This window comes from Ictalurus punctatus, chromosome 22 (assembly GCF_001660625.3).
Source record: "Ictalurus punctatus breed USDA103 chromosome 22, Coco_2.0, whole genome shotgun sequence".
NCBI lineage: Eukaryota > Metazoa > Chordata > Actinopteri > Siluriformes > Ictaluridae > Ictalurus > Ictalurus punctatus.
This window is the reverse complement of record NC_030437.2, coordinates 6066862-6089006: the sequence shown is the minus strand read 5'-3', so window position 1 is coordinate 6089006 and position 22145 is coordinate 6066862. Positions and strand designations below refer to the sequence as shown.

The 22145-nt window shown below is 40.8% G+C and overlaps 2 protein-coding genes across 2 annotated transcripts; one reads left to right on the top strand and one right to left on the bottom strand.

Moving 5' to 3' along the window:
• Positions 1-352: 352 nt before the first annotated feature.
• On the bottom strand, positions 353-11508 carry zcchc8 (zinc finger, CCHC domain containing 8). The gene is made up of 14 exons (XM_053674573.1): positions 11303-11508; positions 9320-9362; positions 9148-9222; positions 8592-8691; positions 7435-7515; positions 7182-7285; positions 6996-7061; positions 6314-6374; positions 6075-6211; positions 5805-5947; positions 5542-5651; positions 5176-5262; positions 4989-5097; positions 353-1865 (listed from the first exon to the last, which is right to left on the bottom strand). Exons 1-14 carry the CDS (start codon positions 11478-11480, stop codon positions 988-990), a joined length of 2172 nt encoding a protein of 723 aa, XP_053530548.1. The 5' UTR covers positions 11481-11508; the 3' UTR covers positions 353-987.
• si:ch211-110p13.9 (uncharacterized protein LOC562347 homolog) lies at positions 11086-20502 on the top strand. The gene is made up of 5 exons (XM_017452210.3): positions 11086-11119; positions 15161-15625; positions 15724-15853; positions 15952-16085; positions 18201-20502. Exons 2-5 carry the CDS (start codon positions 15503-15505, stop codon positions 19011-19013), a joined length of 1200 nt encoding a protein of 399 aa, XP_017307699.1. The 5' UTR covers positions 11086-11119; positions 15161-15502; the 3' UTR covers positions 19014-20502.
• Positions 20503-22145: the final 1643 nt, after the last annotated feature.

Here is a 22145-nt window from a genome sequence, read left to right as displayed (position 1 = left end):
CAGAAAAACAATTACAAAAATTAGAGACTCCTCCTTTCCAAATCACACATGCTGATTATAGTGACTTTAATAGCAGACACCACTGACAACTTAATACCAAGACTAAAACGGTAATGCAGTCACTGACACACGGGTCATTGAGAGTAACCCGTTCACCTACCAGAACGTATTTGGGAGGAAACCGGAGAACCCTGAAGAAACCCAGACCGACACTGGGTGAATATGCAAAGCGCCACAGACATGTGACATATATTAAACTCTGGAGCAGTGAGGAAGCAACACCACCCCCCTGCACCAGCAGGCTGTTTTACAGTAGTCTTGTATATTAACAAAACGTTAACCTAAAACTGAGTCATTGTGGTTGGAGTCCTTTAATTCATGGAAGGAGAGACAGCTGCTCACAGAGCTATAATTGTAAAAAAATCAGAACAAATGAGAGCCTTTTATTTTTAATGATCCCTTGAATAGCTGGACCTTGGCCATCAAACATTTATGAATAAAACCAGTTCAGACCCCCATAAAAATGTTGCTTTAAAAATAATTTAGTGTTAAAAATAATAATAAATTGCAAATGCAAACCAGCAATGATGGCCAATTTGGGGAAAAAAAAAAAAAAAAAAAAGAACTGGATATAAAGACATCGGTGTAAGAGAAGTACCACCGGACTATTAGAAACGTGGGTCTCAGAGGACAAAAAAACGAGAAATTGTTTATAAAACTGTACAGACATAAAACACCAGTCTAAACCATTGTTACAAAAGTTGTCCTCCGGGTAATTATAAAAGCAGAAGTAAATTAACTGTTGCGGGGCGGGGTTTAGAAAGATTGGTATTTTTTATAAAAATGGCAAAGCACGGATGGGAAAGATTCTGACAACAAACTGGATAGCTGTACCTCAGAATTACTCCATTGGATCATCCCATAAACAAAAAAAAGGTTCAGTTCACAGAAAGTACTCAGTATTTATACACACAAACAATCTAGAACTCACGAACTTAGTTTCTTGTTTTTCGCCTGATTTCGAGGGGATTCTTTGAGCAAGCTTCGAATCCTCAGGTAAACCCCTGTTGCCTCAGCGACCTCCGTAAACTCCGGCGTGTCTTCAAAAGGAATGATACCTTCCGCAAACTTACTTCGATGTGGAACACCGGGTATTTTCTTTGCAACAGCTTCTTCGTTATCTTCAACTGCTTGTGCATCCGACACGGGCGTGCCTTTTTCTTCCGCATCTTCACTCATTCGGTTCTTTTCAGGGTCAGAATCGTTACCCTGAGTAATCTCATCCAGAACAATTAGCTCATCAGAAGACTCCACACCCGTGTCTTCGTTAAAAGCATCATTGACCTGGCCGTTGCTGCTTTTGTCTTCTTCAGCACTGCTTACGTGTCCTTCGACGAGCGACGCTGGCGTGCTTGAAAGTTCACAGTCATTGTCGGAGGGCTCCTCGTCCTTTGACTCGGATTCTTGCGCCCCCTCCTCTAACTCGGCACCAGGCTCGGCTAACAGGGACACATGGGGCGAGCCCGTGCCAGGCGTGCCGGTGGCCCCAGTGTCCGAGTCACTGTTGCCAGTGTCGGCGCTCTCAAGCGCTGCCCACAACAGCCGCTGCTGTTCCTCCAGCTCCTCTAATGTCAGCCCGTCCTCTGACTCCTCCCCCATCGCTCCGCTTCGACCGGACAGAACTGGAGAACCCGCATTTGTGGGTGGTGTTGGAGGGGGCGTGCCTTTAGGGAGAGGTGGAGTGGGTGTGACCGGAGGGGTTCCCAGAGGTAAGGGTGGAGGTGTACTAATGCGCGGAGAATCTGGAGGAAGTGGAGGCTGAAACTGGAAATCATCAAATCTGTCTCGTTTGGGAGTGTCATGATCTGTGAACACACACACACACACACACACACACACACACACATACACACACACACACACACATACACACATACACACACACCCCTTTTACAGAGTTTCCTACTTACCACAAATATAGTGGTGCATGAAATTTTGTGAACCCTTTAGAATTTTCTATATTTCTGCATAAATATGACCTAAAACATCATCAGATTTTCACACCAGTCCTAAAAGTAAATAAAGAGAACCCAATTAAACAAATGAGACAACAATATTATACGTGGTCATTTATTTATCGAGGAAAATGATCCAATATTACATTTCTGAGAGGGACAAAAGTATGTGAACCTTTGCTTTGAGTATCTGTTGTGACCCCCTCGTGCAGCAATAACTGCAACTAAACGTTTGGGGTAACTGTTGATGAGTCCTGCACATCGGCTTGGAGGAATTTTAGCCCGTTCCTCAGTACAGAACAGCTTCAACTCTGGGATGTTGGTGGGTTTCCTCACATGAACTGCTTGCTTCAGGTCCTTCCACAACATTTCTATTGGATTAAGGTCAGGACTTTGACTTGATCATTCCAAAACTTAACTTTATTCTTCTTTAAACATTATTTGGTAGAATTACTTGTGTGTTTAGGGTCGTTGTCTTACTGCCTGACCCACTTTCTCTTGAGATTCAGTTCACAGACCAATGTCCTGATCTTTTCCTTTAGAAATCGCTGGTATAGTTCAGAATTCATTGTTCCATCAGTGATGGCAAGCCGTCCTGGCCCAGATGCAGCAAAACATGCCCAAACCATGACACTACCACCACCATGTTTCACAGATGGGATAAGGCTCTTATGTTGGAATGCAGTGTTTTACTCTCTCCATACATAATGCTTCTAATTTAAACCAAAAATTCCAGTTTGGTCTCACTTGTCCACAAAACCAACAGCCTTCTGGTTTGTCCATGTGATCTTTAGCAAACTACAGAGGGACAGGAATGTTCTTTTTGGAGAGCAGTGGCTTTCTCCTTGCAACCCTGCCATGCATTGCCATACCGTTGCTGTTCAGTGTTCTCTTGACGGTGGACACATGAACATTAACATTAGCCAATGTGAGAGAGGTTTTTGGTTGCTTAGAAGTTACCCTGGGTTCCTTTGTGACCTTTTGGACTACTACACATCTTGCTCTTGGAGTGATCTTTGTGGTTTTTACTCCTGGGGAGGGTAACAATGGTCATGAATTTCTTCCATCTGTCTAACTGTGAATTGGTGGAGTCCAAACTCTTTGGAAATGGTTACAAAACCATCTCTAGACTGATGAGCATCAACAACTCTTTTTTTGAGGTCCTCAGAAATCATCTTTGTTCATACCATTATATACTTCCACAAACATGTTGTGAAGAGCAGACTTTGATAGATCCCTGTTCTTTAAATAAAACAGGGTGCTCACTCACACCTGATCATCATTCCTAGTGATTGAAAACACCTGAATTTAATTTTCCTAGATCTTCACATACTTTTGCCACTATTTTGTATAGCTTGTTTAATTGGGTTCTCTGTCTACCTTTAGGACTTGTGTGAAAATCTGTTTATGCTTTAAGTCATATTTATGCAGAAATATCGAAAATTCTAAAAGGGTTCACAAACTTTCAAGCACCATTTTAGATGATCAGTAAAGTCAAATTGTTCACTCACCAGCCTGTGATTATTTTCCCTTTTGAAGATTTTAAAACAAAATTTATTATGAAACAAACAAGAAATAAGACCAAAAAACCCAGAAAACCTGAGTGTCCCCCGCCCCACCCCCCACAGTCAATACTTTGTAGACCCACCTTCTGCAGTAATTACAGCTACAAGTCTCTTGGCGTACATTTGTATAAGCTTGGCATATCTAGCCACTGGGATTTTTGCCTATTCTTCAAGGCAAAAGGCTCCAGTTCCTTCAAGTTGGATGGGTTCTGATGGTGTACAGCAATCTTTAAGTCATACCACAGATTCTCAATTGAATTGAGGTCTGGGCTTTGACTAGGCCATTCAAAGACATTTAAATGTTTCCCTTTAAACCACTTGAGTGTTGCTTTAGCAGTATGCTTAGAGTGCTTAGAGCTTCCTGATGGAAGATGAACCTCCATCCCAGTCTCAAACCTCTGGAAGACTGAAACAGGTTTCCCTCAAGAATTTCCCTGTATTTAGTGCCATCCATCTTTTCTTCAATTCTGGCCTGTTTCCCCAGTCCCTGCCAATGAAAAACGAAGGATGGTGTTCTCATTGTGATGAGAGGTGTTGGGTTTGTGCCAAACATAGTGTCTTCCTTGATGGCCAAAAAGCTCAATTTTAGTCTCATCTGACCAGAGTAGATTCTTCCATATGTTTGGGGAGTCTCCCACATGCCTTTTGCCGAACAACAAACATGCTTGCTTATTTTTATTCTTCCTTTAAGCAGTGGCTTTTCTGGCGACTCTTCCGTAAAGCCCAGCTCTGTGGAGTGTACAGCTTAAATTGGTCCTATGGACAGATACTCCAATGTTCGCTGTGGAGCTTTGCAGCTCCTTCAGGGTTATCTTTGGTCTCTTATTTGCCTCTCTGATTAATGCCGTCCTTGCCCGGTCCGTGAGTTTTGGTGGGCGGCCCTTTCTTGGCAGGTTTGTTGTTGGTGCCATATTCATTCCATTTTTTAATAATGGATTTAATGGTGCTCTGTGGGATGTTCAAAGTTTCGGACCCAACCCAACCCTGATCCTCTCCACAACTTTGTCCCTGACCTGTTTCGCGAGCTCCTTGGTCTTCATGGTGCCCCTTGCTCAGTGGGGTTGCAGACCCTGGGGCCTTTCAGAACATCTTGTGGCACTTAGATTGCACACAGGTGGACTTTAGTGAATTAATTATTTGAATTCTGAAGAAGGTAATTGGTTGCACCAGATCTTATTTAGGGGCTTCATAGCAAAGGGGGTGAATACACGCACCACTTTTCCGTTTTTCATTTTTTAGAATCCCCACCCCCATTTCACTTCAACAAACTGGGCTATTTTGAGTATGTCCATTACATGTAATCCAAATTAAAACCCATTTAATTACAGGCTGTAATGCAACAAAATAGGGAAAATGCCAAGGGGGGTGTGGATACTTTTGCAAGGCACTGTAGACAACTTTGCCATACCTGAGTCTGTGTCCATATCTGAGCAGAGGTCTGAATTTGACCGCCGCTTCTTGGTCTGCTCTGGTGTTAATTCAGGCTCGTGGCACCTTTTCATACATTTGGAATCGGGCTGTTGACAAACAGGTGGTCAAGATATATACAAACGAATATAAACAGTTATCCAGAAACAGAAAAGAAATGTGTTTACCTCCGGTAACATATCAGACAACTGAGCAGCAAATGTCGGCTTCCAGTGTTGAGGCTGCATTGGGATGGAACCAAATGATCGGTACTCCTAAGAAATAAAAAAAATAAAAAAATAAAAAAGGGGGAAAAACTCTCTAAGCCAGATTTTGATCAGCTTGTGTTATTTCATGATTTCATTCTGTGCAGTACCCCTTAATGGCCTGAGACCTTTCCATGGCTCATGTAGGCTCAGGGTCAATGAGCACTTACTGCCCCGGTGAGAGACAGATCTGAGAGATCAGCCGTAGCAAGAGCCTAGAGACCCCTATTAAGATGTAATATAAAAATTGTAAAATAATATATATGTATATAAAAAAAAAATACTTACATCTCTAACATTGGAGGGCGCAGACACATTAAAACCAGGGAAATCCACTAGCTTTGAGACGTCATAGGACACACTTTGGTCAGGGCCGTTTGAGGCGTCCTCTCCCGATGCTTGGAAGAGAAATTTAAAAATAAATAAATTAATTAATAAAAAGAAAAAGCTTTTGCTTCATCAATCTTACACACAAATTCCCAAGGGGAGGAAAAAAAAAAAAAGAAAAACAGAACAGCCTTTTTTTTGTAAGGGGGGGGTTGGACCCTTACCTTTACCGTCGTAGAGCATCAGGCCCGAGTTTTCCATCTCGGCTTCCTTTAACCAGCCAGGTGGGTATCCCAGCTCTCTCATGCGATAAATAAATGGCGGAAGTGTATTAGCGACAATGCCGAGGGCGTCCGAGAGCTCTTTACTGCAAAAGGACAATACATAATGCGTGAAATGTTTACTATACTGTACTATGTACTGTATATCCATATATATGCGTTACCACTGGGCATTATAATCTTAATATTTGGGGGGGGGGGTCAGTTAGTGACCTCACGACTCCTGGCTTGTACTTCAAGAAGCGCTCCTCCAACTCCTCCGCATGGTACCGCTGGTTACTCTGAACGTTGCCCTGGTTGACTTGCGCAAACTCTTTTCGCTTTGCGTTGATTCGTGCCATGTCTTTGGGCTGGGGGGGAACGCAAGATTCTCATGAATTCATAAATACCAGTCTAGTAAAACCCATTCACTATGACACAGTCAGCGTGTTCGAAATTTACATTAACATTACCTTTGGACAATCTCGTAGTTGGTGGTCGTCGACGCCGCAGTTAAAGCAGCATGGTTTTGGCCTGAAAAAAACAGAATTGCACAAGTGAACTCGAAACACTGCTCGCGCAGCGTAAATCTAAAAGCTATAATGGACGTACTTTCTTTATTTATATAAAAAAAATAAATAAATAAATAAAAAAAAAAAACACACAACAAACACACGGTTCAAAAAAAGAGCTGTGTAATTGTTTCTGTACTGAAACTTCCTGTAAGGAGATATTTCATTCAATATTTCTTAAATGGAAGGAGTCTCCAAGTTTAACAGTTAGTATCTTTTCTCTCCATCATGGTCAACACAGAGGCCTCTGTGCTGTGGTTCTATCTTGTTAACATGAAGAACGAGAAGTAAGGAGAGAGCACGACAACGCCACTTGTGACTATAAACTGCCATGATCGCCTCAGATTCCTGTGCTTGGCTGACAGGTCTGGACCCTGTGATGGTCTTATGCGGTTGTAGCCCATCCACCTTAACATGTGATGTTTTGTGCATGCCCCCCCCCGCCTTGCTGAAGGACATCCACAGCTCGAATGAAAAGCAACCGACTCAAAACAAGGCAAAAAACCCAAGGTTTTCCCACTGGTGTTTTGTTTGCAGACAAATCAGAATTGTGTCCTGAGCAGGTCAAAGCAGCATCACACACCTCTTCTCCTTGATCTGCACTTCCTGCCCCTCTAAAGCAACGATCTGGGCAAACACCTGCTGGTACCTTTTGAAGATGTCATTCAGGAAGGTATACATGTACATCTGAGAGGTATAAAAAATGATCACACACGACAGAAAACACGGGAACAAAACAAAGCGCGTCCAAATACGATCATAAGGATACTTAGGAACGTCCCAGCCTTCTGTCAGCTGGGGATTTTCGTTCAGAAGGGGCTGACCAAGTTTATCCAGACAGAAGGTGGTGAAGTACAACACACTCCCCACCACCTGCACAAATAGAAAGGAAAAGAAAAAAAAGAAAGAAAAAAAAAAAAAAAAACACGTACGTTTTGCTGAGAAAACCGTTCCAGAGAAACAGATTCCTACCCCGTTCGTACGGGGAACTGTGTGTGGCAGGGTTTAGAAGAAACGCTCACACAAAAAGCATCTCGAATGTTCTTTCCTGTTGAAGCCGCGGTTGTTCCTCCGTGGTTTTCCTCCATGACAAAACTTGAGTTCTGCAAAAGGGAAATGTGCATAATAATAATATAATAATAATAATAATAATAATAATAATAAAGGTATTTCAGATTAGAAACGTGAAAATGAATCGCATGCAATCATATAATATCGGTGTTATTAATTAAATCTTCAATTCAGTTTTACTTGTATAGTGCTTTTAACAATGGACATTGTCTCAAAGCAGCTTCAAAGAAATACATACAGGATACAGATATTAAGTGTGCGAATTTCTCTCTAATGAGCAAGCCGGTGGTGATGAAAACCTCCCTAAGATGTTAAGAGGAAGAAACCTTGAGAGGAAGCAGACTCAGAAGGGAACCCGTCCTCATCTGGGTAACAACGGATAGTGTGAAAGTAAATGAAAGTTCATTATGGTTTTTACATGAAGTCTGTTTGTTGAACTAGTCCACTGTTCACTAAAGGAGACCTGAGTGCAAAACTGCATGTGGTAATTGCAGTCCAAGCTGTACCATCCTAAGCGATCTCCAGCCTGTAGCCTTCAGTTGATGTGGGCTCTATCCAGAGGTAGCGCATCAGGATCGATCAGGCAGGTCCGGAGGGCAGAAAGGGTCAGGATGGCTAAATGACGTTTAGTGTCAATCGTAATAAAATGTGCCATCTCTGATCTGTGATAGGTCGCTGTTCTCGAATTGGGGCTCAACTTATCTCCGTATTAATATCTTCAGATGTCCGGAGACAGGACGTTGGGAGTTCGACAGTTCGTTATTAGCTACCGCTCAATAATAATGATAATGAGTTTGTAACGCTAAGGATTCTTCGAAAAACACAGATGCGTGCGGTTGAGTTCTGTGAGCACTGAGACCCGTGCTCTTCTTTACTCCTTCGCTCTCTCTCTCCCCGCTGTCTAGTGTTCGCTCGAGAATCAAGTTAAGGTAATAGTCATGGCCTAAAGTATAACTAGTGTACAATAACTGATAGTATTATTAGTATTCATGCTGTGTGTGAATATCTTGTGGGGAAAGAAAAAAAAACCATCTAAACTAAAGCGAATAAGTTTAAACGTGGCATCTGATTTATCGAGTAAAAAAAACGCAGGACGTAGGGATAGTACCTGTGGTTGGGGCTGTGACACGGACACTCGTTGGCCGTTACTCTGCTGGTGCTGCTGGATCAGACTGAAGATGTGGTCTTCGATGTCTTGCCGGTACTGTCTGAACACACGTGCACACGCACAGACCTCAGACTAGGGCAGGGCGATATATCGATAAAATATCGTTTATCATGGTATCGATTACGCAATACACTTTTCTGAGATATCGTTGGTACAGTGATGTATTTTTCTCTCTCTCAATCATAACAAATTAAACCGTACTGAATGAATGCTGTTGATTTGGGGTCAATTTTTTATTTTTTTTTATAAACGTAATCTTTATCTTTGTAGGCATTAAAGAAAAGTTTAATCTCAAGTCAAGCTCAGTTTAATGTTGTTTTTTCTTATTTGTTTATTTTACTACTGTTTTGCAGACAGTTTATTAGCTAAATCATATATCGTGTATCGTAGAAATGTCCTTGAGTATCGCGATATGATATGCCCCAGCCCTACCTGAACCCGACCACTGTTCCAGCAGGAAACAAAGCTGCGCAACTAAAATAACGAACACGCTTACTTCGAGATGCTGTTGTTTCCGAAGAGAATCTGGCAGAGCGGACCATCGACTTTGGAATCGACGACTCCGATCCCTCTGGAACATAAGAGCAAGTTCATAAGAGCGCAGTCAGGCGTTCGCTCGTCCATGAGGACGATGAACCGCTTGCTAAGAAAAACACAGAGAAACTTACTTAGGACGACTCAAAAAATGTAATTTCCGCTTCAGTTCCTCATGTGAACTAGTGGTTAAGGAGGAAAACAAGAAGGATCATCTGGAAAAGCAAGCCTATGGCATCAAGGAGAGGATTCCGATTATTATGATTAAGATCAATTCGTCAGTTACGAATGAACGTTTTACATACCAAAAAAAAAAAGCACTGAGTGCACTGACCACCGAATGAGGGCAGAGATCAAAGTCCTACAAGCAGAAGTAAACACAAACAAATCTCCAGCTTCACGTTTTTTTGACACATGGGATGATTTATACATTCATATTATATCCATAGTTCTCAAAGTGGGGTCTCCGACAGCGTCGCTTTATCTAATGCACACGGCAGTGGTGGCGATCACCATCAACTAATGTTATTATTAAGAAGTTTAAAAAACAAGTATAAATATCATGTGACTGCCACGTAACCCAAGATTTCGCCTCAGAACCTGAGATTCTAGAAAGGTCACCTAAACCAAAGTAAATTACATTAAATAAACTGATTTCTTTTTAAACGTCTCGTAACTTTTAGGGCATTTTTCATAATTAGACATTTTCGTGCTTTCATTTTTACTGTTCGTAACATGATTAATCGGAAACGGAAGCCACTAACGTTTCCATTTATAGCATCGTACTGCTCGCCCATCGATACGTACAGTACGTACTGATCAGCAGGATCTAAGAAGTCTCGGTGGCGGGTTGTCCGGGTGTTTCTCGGAATTCGGACATACTGCTGCTTTGGCCTGCTGTATAGGAGGGGTATTCTGATGCAATGGACCATATGTGCTATGGACAAATGATTTGTACCCCATCCCAAAGTTTACATATGCTTGATTATTAATACTGTGTCATTACCTAGATGATAAATGACTGTTTTTTATATTTTGTGAGATTTGTTTATGAGTCCCTTGTCTGTCCTGAGCAGTTAAACTGCCTACTGTTCTTCAGAAAAATCCCCCAGGTCCTACACATTCTCTGCTTTTCCAGCATCTACTACACATCTGACCCCTTTCCAACAGCGGCTATATGATGCTCAGATCCGTCTTTTCACACTGAGAACAACTGAGGGACTCGTACACAACTATTACAAAAAGCTGCAAACATTCACTGATTCTCAAGAAAGCAACACAATACATTAAGAGCCAGGGGGTGTAAACTTTTGAACAGGATGATCGGTGTAAATTGTTATTTTGTTTAAAGAGCTTATACACTAAATAAGATAGTTACATGTCTCTAAGAAGACAAAATACTAACATTTACACCAATCATCCTGTGCAAAAGTTTACACCCCCTGGCTCTTAATGTATCATGTAACGTGGGGATTTTTATAATCCGTCTTATTTTGTTAACAGTATTAAGATTTAGTAGATTCTGCAAGGGGTATGCAAACTTTTGGGCATAACTGTATATAAGATGTTCTACTGTTTCATTTTAACATGAAAGCATTGAAAAATCTTAACAGTCATTATTTTTAATATTACTGGTATATATCTTCCTGCAGCACAAGATTTACCTATTATTATTATTTAGTACAAAGTTAGCTATATATATATATATATATATATATATATATATATATATATATATATATATATATATATAGATAGATAGATAGATAGATAGATAGATAGATATAAAGTTCAGAGTTGTGTATAAAGGTTAATGTTGGGGATAAGTGCAGTTAGGAGGCAGGTGCAAGTCATTATAAGTGACTCGGGACGGATTTGCAGCTTTAGCCCGCGGTGTTGATGTTCTTTAGCTGCACTAAAGCTGACTGAGACAGGTAAGCGCTGTGCTCTCGGAGCTACACAGCTGCATTCCGAACTTAACTCTTTATAATAAATAAATAAATAATAAAATAAAAAACATAAACACCAAACATAAGGTCTCTCAGGCGCGCGCGCTAACTTGCAGCTTAGCTTAGCCTTAGCTTCCTCCCTCCACCGCGCCGGTGCATGAAGGATATTCTCCGTTTTCAGCTGGGTGATGGTCTCCTCACACGCCTCGATCCTCTCCCGGAAATCCGGAGCTTCTTCTTCTTCTTCATCATCATCATCATCATCAGTAAACCTGATGTGCTTGGCGAGAGGAGCGTCTGCTTCGAACTGCTCGAACAGCTCACTGTCGCCGAAATCCACCTCCATGTTTGTTAGTTCCGTGTTTAGTCACATAAAGTCAAAGGGCAATACGAAGGCGCGCGAGAGCGCTGATTGGCTGAGAGCGTTATGAGGTTTTTTACGCACGGGCCGCGTCCCAAGCCGCACAGTAGTGACGAAGGGATGTGAATAAAGGGCATCAAGGGGCGTCATCCTATATAGAGGAGGCAATATAGACGTTAATATACTGGCAAAAAAATTTTTTTTTAATAAATAAACAAATGAATAAACCATCTCAGGAAAACATCTCACTGCACAGTTGTCTCAAAGAAGACTTTAAAAGTAGAGGCTGTGCTGCTGAGTCGTTTCAGGGGGAATTAGCTAATACATAAACTCGCTAGAAGTCACCTGATGACCTAATTTACATAATTTGCATATAAAAATATGGTACACTCTTTCTTATACAAAGAAGTCATCTTTGGTCGTGGACCCACAAAAGTAGATAAAGAGAACCCAGTTAAACAAATGAGACAACAATATTATGCTTGGTCATTTATTTATTGATGGAAATGATCCAATAAAACATATCTGTGAGTGGCAAAAGTATGTGAACCTTTGTTTTCAGTATCTGGTGTGACCCCCTTGTGCAGCAATAACTGTTTCCGGTAACTGTTGATGAGTCCTGCACATCGGCTTGGAGGAATTTTAGCCCGTTCCTCAGTACAGAACAGCTTCAACTCTGGGATGTTGGTGGGTTTCCTTACATGAACTGCTTGCTTCAGGTCCTTCCACAACATTTCTATTGGATTAAGGTCAGGACTTTGACTTGATCATTCCAAAACTTAACTTTATTCTTCTTTAAACATTATTTGGTAGAATTACTTGTGTGTTTAGGGTCGTTGTCTTACTGCCTGACCCACTTTCTCTTGAGATTCAGTTCACAGACCAATGTCCTGATCTTTTCCTTTAGAAATTGCTGGTATAATTCAGAATTCATTGTTCCATCAATGATGGCAAATGGTCCTGGCCCAGATGCAGCAAAACATGCCCAAACCATGACACTACCACCACCATGTTTCACAGATGGGATAAGGCTCTTATGTTGGAATGCATTGTTTTATTTTCTCCATGCATAATGATTTTAATTTAACCCAAAAATTCTAGTTTGGTCTCACTTGTCCACAAAACATTTTTCCAACAGCCTTCTGGTTTGTCCATGTGCTCTTTAACAAACTGCAGGAAGGCAGCAATGTTCTTTTTGGAGAGCAGTGGCTTTCTCCTTGCAACATGCTCCCTGCCATGTACACCATTGTTGTTCAGTGTTCTCCTGATGGTGGACTCATGAACATTTAATATTAGCCAAAGTGAGAGAGGCTTTTAGTTGCTTAGAAGTTACCCTGGGTTCCATTGTGAATTATATTTGGCCAATAGATATTGTGAGAGATGGAATCTTCTGGCAATTCCCCATATCACTGTCTGATTACAGTGGCTAGATCCAATGCATTAAATATCCGTAAACCACAGGGGTGTGGCCATGCACCTGTAACAGAAAAAAATCAACACTCCTCTCAGAGTGTCTCACCATGGGCTGAGTTGTAGGTTAAAAAAAAATAAAAATAAATAAATATATAAAGGAGCAATATATTAGTTTTAGAGCCCTCTGACATCCCATTACACAGACAGTGGGTTCCCTTACTTGGTGACAAGCTTCACCCTTGGTGCTTGGTTTGTATTATTATACATGCTATAGAAATACACCTGAATTGAATTATAATTGCAACATTGGCATTTAATTAAAACACTTCACCTGTAGGTGGCAGCAGCTTATAGGACTTGCAAAAAAAGGAAACAAGGTCCAAACAGCACAGTTAATTCATTCTATTTTGTTTTAGTTTAAATATATTGGCCACTTATTAGATACACCTACAATATAGCTACATTTATAGACTATGTTATCAGATATGTCTATCATATCTGATATGTGTAGAATTAATGAAAGCAAAAAGATCAGATCCAGTCAGTAATCTTAGTTCTTACTGTTGTTACCTATCTGTTACATATGTTAGATTGTTAGAGTTACTATAATGCTAACTAATATCCGTGATTGATGTAGTCTAAAACCTTCCACTTTTCCCCCCGGTAAAGTCCTTTGTTGAGTTGGCACTGTATTTTAGAATACTGTCATGCTGCATCATGAAATTCCACCGGATTAATTCGGACGCATTTCTCTGTAAATTGTCAGGCAAAATGTTCCTGTAAACTTCTTAATTCGTTCTGCTGCTACCATCATTAATGAGTTCCATAATCAATAAATATTAGTGAGCCTGTTCCAGAAGCAGCCCAGCAAGCCCAAACCATGACACTACCTCCACCATTTTTCACAGATGAGTTGTGTGTTTCGGATCATGATTTAAATCCTTTCTTTCTCCACATTGTGGACTTTACATCACTTTAGTAGCGGTTCATCTTGGTTTCAGAACTTTGTGGCTTATTTCTGTATTTCTTTGTGAATTCCAATCTGACTTTCTGAATCTTACTGCTGATGAGTGGTTTGCATCTTATGATATGGCCTCAATATTTCTGCTCTCGAAGTCTTCTTCGAACCATGGATTGTGATCCGTTCACCCCTGCCCTGTGGAGGCTGTTGGTGATGTCACTGGTAGTTGTTTTTTGGGTTGTTTTTCTTCACAGCTCTCACAACTTTTCTTTCATCAGCCGTTGTTATTTTCCTTGGCCGACCCATTCGATGTCTGTTTCCCAGCACACCAGTGGTTTTCTTTTTCAGGACAGACCAAATTGTTGTATTGGCAATGCCCATTACAATGTGCAATGCCTCTGATTGATTTCCAGCTTCAAAATGGCTTGCTTTTCACCCATAAACAGCTCGCCGGTCTTCATGTTGGCTTAACATTTTTAACAACAATTGCAGCAAATTTCACAGGTGAAACTGAAGGCTAAAACCAAGAGTAGACACTCAGAGCTATTTACCGTTTAAACAATCAATCTAACACGACACACCTGGGTAACAAGAAACACCTACTTGATAGGTGTTTGGGTGGTCTGATACAATGTTTGTCATTTGATGTTTGTCAATGATGTTATGTCATTTAACATGTCCACATATACACACCAGGAAATAAATCTGAAATTCTAATCTCTCTTCTCATATTTATCCTTAGAACTTAAACCCAAATGTCCTCAGTCTACAACAAAAGTAAATGGATTGACCTTGCTGTTCCAGAGGGGCCTGTAGAGTAGATATAACAACAGCGAGTGAGGGAATCTGCGGGAAGGTGGCGCTGTTGTAACAAACTGGATGTAAAGCGTCTAATCAAAATAACAACGAAGGAGAACACAGCCGCGCATGCGCATTAATTACAACACCGGGTTCAATAAACGTATGGCGTAGTATCAGCTGTTTTATCTAATTTGAGCTTTTTACAACTTTGTATTCTATTTGGATTAACGCTATATTTGTTTTATTTCAATTAAAATGTTATTTTAGCACCCGTGATGCATTGCGCGTTAAATCATGGACACTTTTTTAAAAATTGATTTTAAACTTACAACCTCAGATTTGGACAAGAGAGGCAGACCTGGAGTCGGTTTATAAACACCAGGATTAGATAAAGTCAAGTCTGATATTCTCCACCAGATCTGATTATTCATCTGTAATAATGGGAAAGTTTGGAGTTTGATGCAGATTTTCTTTTTTCTTGTTTATGCAGTGACCCAGGACACACAGTTCAGGATGTCAATAATCCTGACACTGAAGTGAAGTGTGGCTTCATAGTAAATACTTCATGACCGTATACTTTCAAATGTGTACATGATTAAGTCCACTTTCCGGAGCCATTCCTTGATAGGGCGTAATTGGGTTGCAAGACTTCAAAAACACTTCAACCAACGCCTAGAAGGTGTAAAAAAAAAAAAAAAAAAAAAAAACCTAACGTGAGAAACTGTTCCGGTTTGTAATGCAGTAAAGAACACTAACCTGATATTCAGCTTTGTGTATAATCACGTAAAAGGGCGTAGAACCCGTTAAAGAAAGAAAAAAAAAAATCAAAACAATGACCACTAAGTCTGTCTCAGTCACCAACTTACCATACTGGGAAAGTGGCAAAAGGAGAATTCGATTCTTGTATCTAGTCGGTGACGATTCCTTTCAAGTGACCAAGCCAAGTACAAATGAGGTAAATAAATGTTGTTGTTGGGTTTTTTTTTTTACGTAACACATTCTACTTTGTAAATGTTGTGGACAATTAACAGCTTCATGCCTTGGTTTGTAAAGGTACCAGCGATCCCTCTGTTTCTTGGAGCTGATCTCTTTTTGAACACGGACGTCCGCACCGAGAACCATCCCAGGTACCACGCCAAGTTTGCAAAAAGGGGACTGGCGACCAAACTGGCGTTCTCCTCAGGTATCACACCTCTGAGCTCATTTAAACAGCCGGAAACGGCGGCATTCTCAGATGGACGTTGTTAATGAGCTGCTGTTTTGTCTGATGTATATTTGCAGACCTCAGGTTCCAAGGCTTACGAGTCCCTTGTTCCAGTAACAGTTTGTGGTTCTACGGTGTTCACGGGGTTTTTCGAGTCGCCTTTGAGCTTTACAGCAGACAAGAGCAGCTGTCAGTCTTGGAGTCGTTTCAGGTAGTGTATATTTCACCTGAACTACTGAGTTCATCTGGCTCGTCAACCACATACATGCACTGATCACTTTATTAGGAACATCTGTAGCCCTGTATAGTCAGGCAATTATCCAATCAGACAACATTATGGCAGCAGTGAAAGGCTATAAAAAGCATTCAGATACAGGTCAAGAGCTTCAGTTGATGTTCCCATCAAACATCAGAACGGGTGTGAAATGTGATCTCTGTGACCTTGATTGTGGTGTGGTTGTTAGTACTAGATAGATGCTCTAGAGTTTACACAGAATGCTGAGAGAAGCCAAAATCATCCAGTGATGTTCTGTAGGAGGAAACGTCTTGTAGATGAGAGAAATTGGAGGAGAATGGCCAGACTGTTTACAGCTGACAGGAAGTCTACAGTAACTCAAATAACCACTCTTTACAAACATGGTGAACAGAAAAACATCTCAAATGCACTCCAACCTAGAGGTGGATGGACCACAACAGCAGAAGACAACACGATTGTTCCATTCCAATTTTTTGTTGGGAAATATTTTTTTTCCCCAATTTTATGAACAATCGTCCATGAATAAGCAGATGTTCCTAATAAAGTGGCTGGTGAGTAAATGCCACATTGTAGGCAAACTGGTTTCAGGTGTTATGAATGGGGCACTGTGTTGACGAGGTGTAATATTCATAACGTGAATCTTTCTGAATTAGTAAGATGATTATGGGTGTGAATGATTATTAATTATATAATTATTTGTAAATTTCAAATTTAACACTTGAGAAGCTGATGATAATAATAGCAGGCACATTATTATTATTATTATTATTATTATTATTATCATTATTTTTATTTATTTATTTATTTATTTATTTTTATTTTTTTAAGAAACCTTGCCAGAAAGGTTCACAGGGCACCCCCCAAGCACTGAGAGTCTTTTCTTTCATGCAGGCGCAAGCAAGTAGTCAGATATGAAGCTCACGGGGCAAAGAAAGACCAAAATCATTAACAATGTGCAATGCTTTTACAGTGTTCAGTCATTCATCCTTAGTCACTGCCTACTAGTTTGTTTATATTTTGGGAAATAGAACCAACTAGAGTGGTGCTTGAAAGTTTGTGAACTCTTTTGAATTTTCTTTATATCTGCATAAATATGACCTAAAACATCATCAGATTTTCACACAAGTCCTAAAACTAGGCAAAGAAAACCTCATTAAACAAATATTACACTTGGTCGTTTATTTATTAAGGAAAAGTATCTAATATTACATGTCTGATGTAGGATTAGCAGTGAATTTGAAGGTGAAATCAGAGTCGGGTGTTTTCAAGTGAGTCACGGTTCTCTTTCTGATGTTGAAAATCTGATGACGTTTTAGGTCATATTTATGCAGAAATGTCGAAAATTCTAAAGGGTTCACAAACTTTCAAGCACTAACGTATAAGAAAAGGCTATAACTATAAATGGGCCACACCCAATTCGGGTTTAAATTCTTTGTGAAAGACGCACTAATTTATCAGTAGTTACAAGTAGTATCAGTTGTTTTCATTACAAGCACAGTCCTGCCTACGCTAATCACTAAACAGTCATTTTCAGCGACAAACTGATATCAGATCTGATGAGTGGGACAGAGAACTCTTTTGAAAAGCCACGACACATCAGACACCATAAAAGATTGGTAGCTGACACTTTGAGTGGATTTTCCTTCTTATCACTAACAAATGAAGGGATGAGGTCATGATTTCTGAGCAAACCGACTTTATTCTCAAGCACTCAGCGGAAGAAGAGACACTTCCACAGGATGATTAGAACAAAGATGAAAACATCTTCAAAATGAAATCATGTCAAATAAACGTGTAGCTAAATGAAATAAATGTTCGCTATCACCCACGTAAACGCCGCTCCCATATCTGATTTTCATAACCTTTTAATTTCGAAAGTCGCAAATGTACACATGCAAACACAATCGTGAACGTATTTCAACACTGTGTTATAGTTTAATTTAATGATGGATTAAATTCATTTCATCGATCTCTCTGCTACATGGTATAAGGCTGGTGCACTTTAGTTCAAGACATTTGAATATCAGCAGCGTTCCCAGAATCTTTATTCAACCTTATTCTCCTTTGCAGGATCTGTGGAAATCTCGGATCGACGATGATCAACTGAACTCGGTGTACAACATTGGAATCCAGCTCGACACGAAACCACCAAAACCCAGTGATCAAGAGAAACCAGTGGGAGTTAATCATTTATCTAGTGATATATCTGTATCTACTGAGGACCATTTAAGCTCTCAGGAGACAGTGGAAGACTTGGAGGAAATGACCTTAGAGTCAACATCTGGTCAAGGAGATACTTCCTTTTCTGCAGACCATGATTACTGCTCCCTGGCTGAACCAGTGGAGTCGAAACACTTTAGCGTACTGACAGAGAGACTTTATAGCCTAGGAAACAAGGTGAAACGCACATCAATTGTGGACAAGAACCAAGAAGAGACCATTTTGAAACTTCTGGATTATGTTGATTATTGGATTGATGGACAGGTAGATGAGGAAAAACTGGCAGAAGCAGTGACGGTCTTGCTTCAAACTCATTTTCATGGTTATTCCATCTATTCCAGTCCTTTACTACAGGCTGTGGCTAGCTGGCTGGGTCGACAGTTCCATGAAGCCAACAGCAGTGTGAGTGACCAGGTGGAAGGATTTAAGATAAGAAATATTGAACACATTAAAGACCTGCCTCCAGCAGAAGATCTAGCAACCGAGCTCTTCCCTGAGGCCATGAGGAACCTGCTGATACACTGGATGGGCCTCAGCGAAGAAGCAGCAACATGGAAAAGGCTCAGTGAATATCCCATTGTTTTGCTCATACTGGAGTTTGCCAACCATAACCTCATCACAGGTGTGGCTCATGTCTTGTATTCCAGTCTAATATGCAGGTAGAGAGACATTATTGTAGTGCCGTTTGGTATCTCCCAAATCTGAGCTGCTTAGAATTCCTGCTTCACTTTACAGACACTTGGCCTAATACTTAACTTTTAACCACAGTTTATCCCAGTTGAGGACCAACATGAGCGTCCTCCAAATAATGCGAAGCTAACATCTTTCCAAAACAAAAAAGCCGCCATCTTGAAGACGGGATGGTTTTGCTTCAAACTCTTTTTCATCTCTACTCCATTCATTTCAGTCCTTTGCTACAGGCTCTGTATAGGCAAGCTGTCAGGTTAAGATGTGCATGAAGCCAAAAGCAGCACAAGTCACCAGTTGGACAGATTTAAGACATGAACACATATTAAGGACCTGTGGAGGATATGGAGACTGAGCTCCTCCCCGAAGAGGTGAAGAGGTGGTCACATGTAAAGAGGAATGCCATCTTTCCCACCCAGAGAGCAATTCCTTAGATTTATATAGTGCTTTATGGGCAGGAAATCTCCTCAACCACCACTAGTGTGTAGCATCCACGTGGATGGTGTAACCAGTGATGTAGCCTATTCAGGGATAGATATTATTAGGGGGTCATGATAGTTAAGGTCCAACGGGGGAATTTCGCCAGGACACCAGAGTTATAACCCTACTCTTTACGAGAAGTCTCCTGGGATTTTTAATGACCACAGACAGTCAGGACCTCGATTTTACATCTCATCCGAGAAAGCAGGGCCATTGATGTGGCATTTGTGACGGTGGTGACTTGTGCTCTCGCACTTGCTTACAGTTGTGCAATCAGGAGGTAACCTAGTGATGCATTTTATTACACTTTATGGCCAATAGTTTGTGGACACCTGACCATCACACCCAAATGTGGTTCTTAGCCCAACCTGTTTCCACAAAGTTTGAAGCACACAGTTGTAAAGAATGTCTTTGTATGCTGTAGCATAATAGTTTTATTCACTGGAACCAAGCCTGGTCCAGCATGTAAGACTTGGTTCGCCTAGGTTGGAGTTGAAGAACTCGAGTTTCCTGCTAGGAGACCTGATCTCAACTCTGAACCCCAGGCCTCCTCACCCACTATCGATGCCTGATCTCACTAATGCTCTTGTAGCTGAACGAACACAAATCACCACAGCCAAGCGCCAAAATCTAGTGGAAAGCCTTTCCAGGATAGTGGAGGTTATTATTAATTCTGTAAAGGGATGTCCAAGAAGCACATAAGGGTATAATGGTCAGAACCGTTTGGCCATATATCATACAATTCTCTAATTCACTGTTTTAGTTCAATTAAATTTAAGGTTTAATTTAAATCAAATAACCAGTGCACATGTCAGCTGTCAAACTCTGCTCATGATTGAGTCACGAACCACATGATGCTGATTACATCTGATACATCAGTGATTCTGCATTACCGTATCACGTCGCAATATGATTGTGTTTATGCCTCTGACTAAACATGCCTTTGATCTGTGCTCCGACAGTGTGATAAACAAATTGAGAAGTGGTCAGACTGAATGGCTCTTTGATTTTGGTATTAAGGTTATATGAGGTTTAATTGCTTGAACCAAAATGTTGCTGGCACTAATTGTGACTTCCGTTTCTTATAACTACCTCCACCAACATCATTATCAGCATCAGAGCTCCCACTCCATGATGTGTATCAGTGTTTCAAACCAGTCCTCAGGGCCTGCAGTTTTGCTCTTTCCCATCTTGCATGACACAGAGAGAACAAAATATGGACCGGGCTGCTGTTGAGAGAATTTATTTATTTATTTTTTTTACTATAAACTGGTCGCGTAAGTGTGCACATCCCTCAAGAAATACTTTTGCAGTGTTTTTGGGTAAAATTCTTCCAACTTAAGACATCTTGGCAAATTGATTCCACTCTTCTTTGCAAAAAATGTTCCAAATATACCAATATGTGATGGAATCTCCTGTGCAAAGCTCTCTTCAAATCGTTCCACAGGATTTGTGCTTTGGGTCGTTATCGTGCTGTAAGGTAAATTTTATCATCAAATTCATCTGTCTAACAGAGGCAAACTGTCCAACTTGATAATGATTCCCTTTATCTTGACTAGAGACCCAGTACAAGCTGAAGAGGAGCAGCCCCATAGCAAGATGCTTCCACCACCATGCTTCTCCATGTATGGAGTACGATGATCTTTGCGTGATGAGCTGTCTTGTTTTTTGCACCAAAAATATCTTAGAATAACGCCCAAAAAGTTCTACTTTGGTCTCATTAGACAGTAACATTGTGGAGGCGGGTGCGTGGTCAAGCACCAGTTTGTGAGTGGGGGGGCGGAGCCGGAAATAGTGAGTGAATCTACACCTGTGTGGGATTTCTATAACGAGCGTTCTGTGTTTCACTGAGCGGTGGCAAGGATAATGAGGGGAGAGATGAAAGCCAAGGGGGAGAGAGAGCTGAGAAGCACAGAGCCGAGCGCGTTTGTGTATGTGCAGAAATGCCTAGTGAAATGAAATCACTGGAAAGCGAAGGAAAATAAATAGCGTGTTTGAGTTGTCCCAAGCCTGCCTCCCGTCTCCTCATTTCTGGGCCAAACCGTAAGTGTCGCAAACATGTTTTGCCACACGGTTTGGGTTGATTTAGGCAAGCTTTGGAAGCTTTTTATTTCAGGAGAAATCATTTATCTGGAGTGACCAGTACTTGCTAGACATTCCTGCAGTTTCTTTACTCTTAGTGTACGTCTCTTGGCAGATCAGTTTTCATCTTGTCCTTTTGTCAGTTTTTGGAGGAATGTCCTGTTCTTGGTGATGTCACTATGGCACCCTATTTTCTCAACTTGTCGATGATGGCCTTCACTGTGTTCCATGGTACATCTGATGTTTTGGAAATTCTTTTGTAGCCCTCTTCTGATCAATTCCCTTCATCGGTTCATTCTGAGCACAGTCACATACTACATTATAAAAGGGTGTACACACTTATGCAATATTTTGCAGTAATATCTCACAAAAGAAATGGTTTTGTACATCAGGACACTTCTCTTTTTGTTTGCAGAAATTTATTTAATTTTATTCTGATGGATATAAAACAAGATCTCAGTGGTCACAGAGTATTTTAAACAAGCCCAGTTTAACATACCCATCATTGACTCTCTATAAGCACTTGTTGCAGTTCCCATTTTTGAC

Coding starts and splice junctions, on each gene's coding strand:
- zcchc8 (XM_053674573.1), bottom strand. CDS start 11,480: ATGGAGGTGGATTTCGGCGACAGTGAGCTGTTCGAGCAGTTCGAAGCA. Junction 9,223..9,319: donor CATTTTTTGAGTCGTCCTAA/GTAAGTTTCTCT, acceptor CTTATGTTCCAG/AGGGATCGGAGTCGTCGATT. Junction 6,212..6,313: donor AACTACGAGATTGTCCAAAG/GTAATGTTAATG, acceptor GTTCCCCCCCAG/CCCAAAGACATGGCACGAAT.
- si:ch211-110p13.9 (XM_017452210.3), top strand. CDS start 15,503: ATGACCACTAAGTCTGTCTCAGTCACCAACTTACCATACTGGGAAAGT. Junction 15,626..15,723: donor CCAAGCCAAGTACAAATGAG/GTAAATAAATGT, acceptor TGGTTTGTAAAG/GTACCAGCGATCCCTCTGTT. Junction 15,854..15,951: donor CAAACTGGCGTTCTCCTCAG/GTATCACACCTC, acceptor GTATATTTGCAG/ACCTCAGGTTCCAAGGCTTA.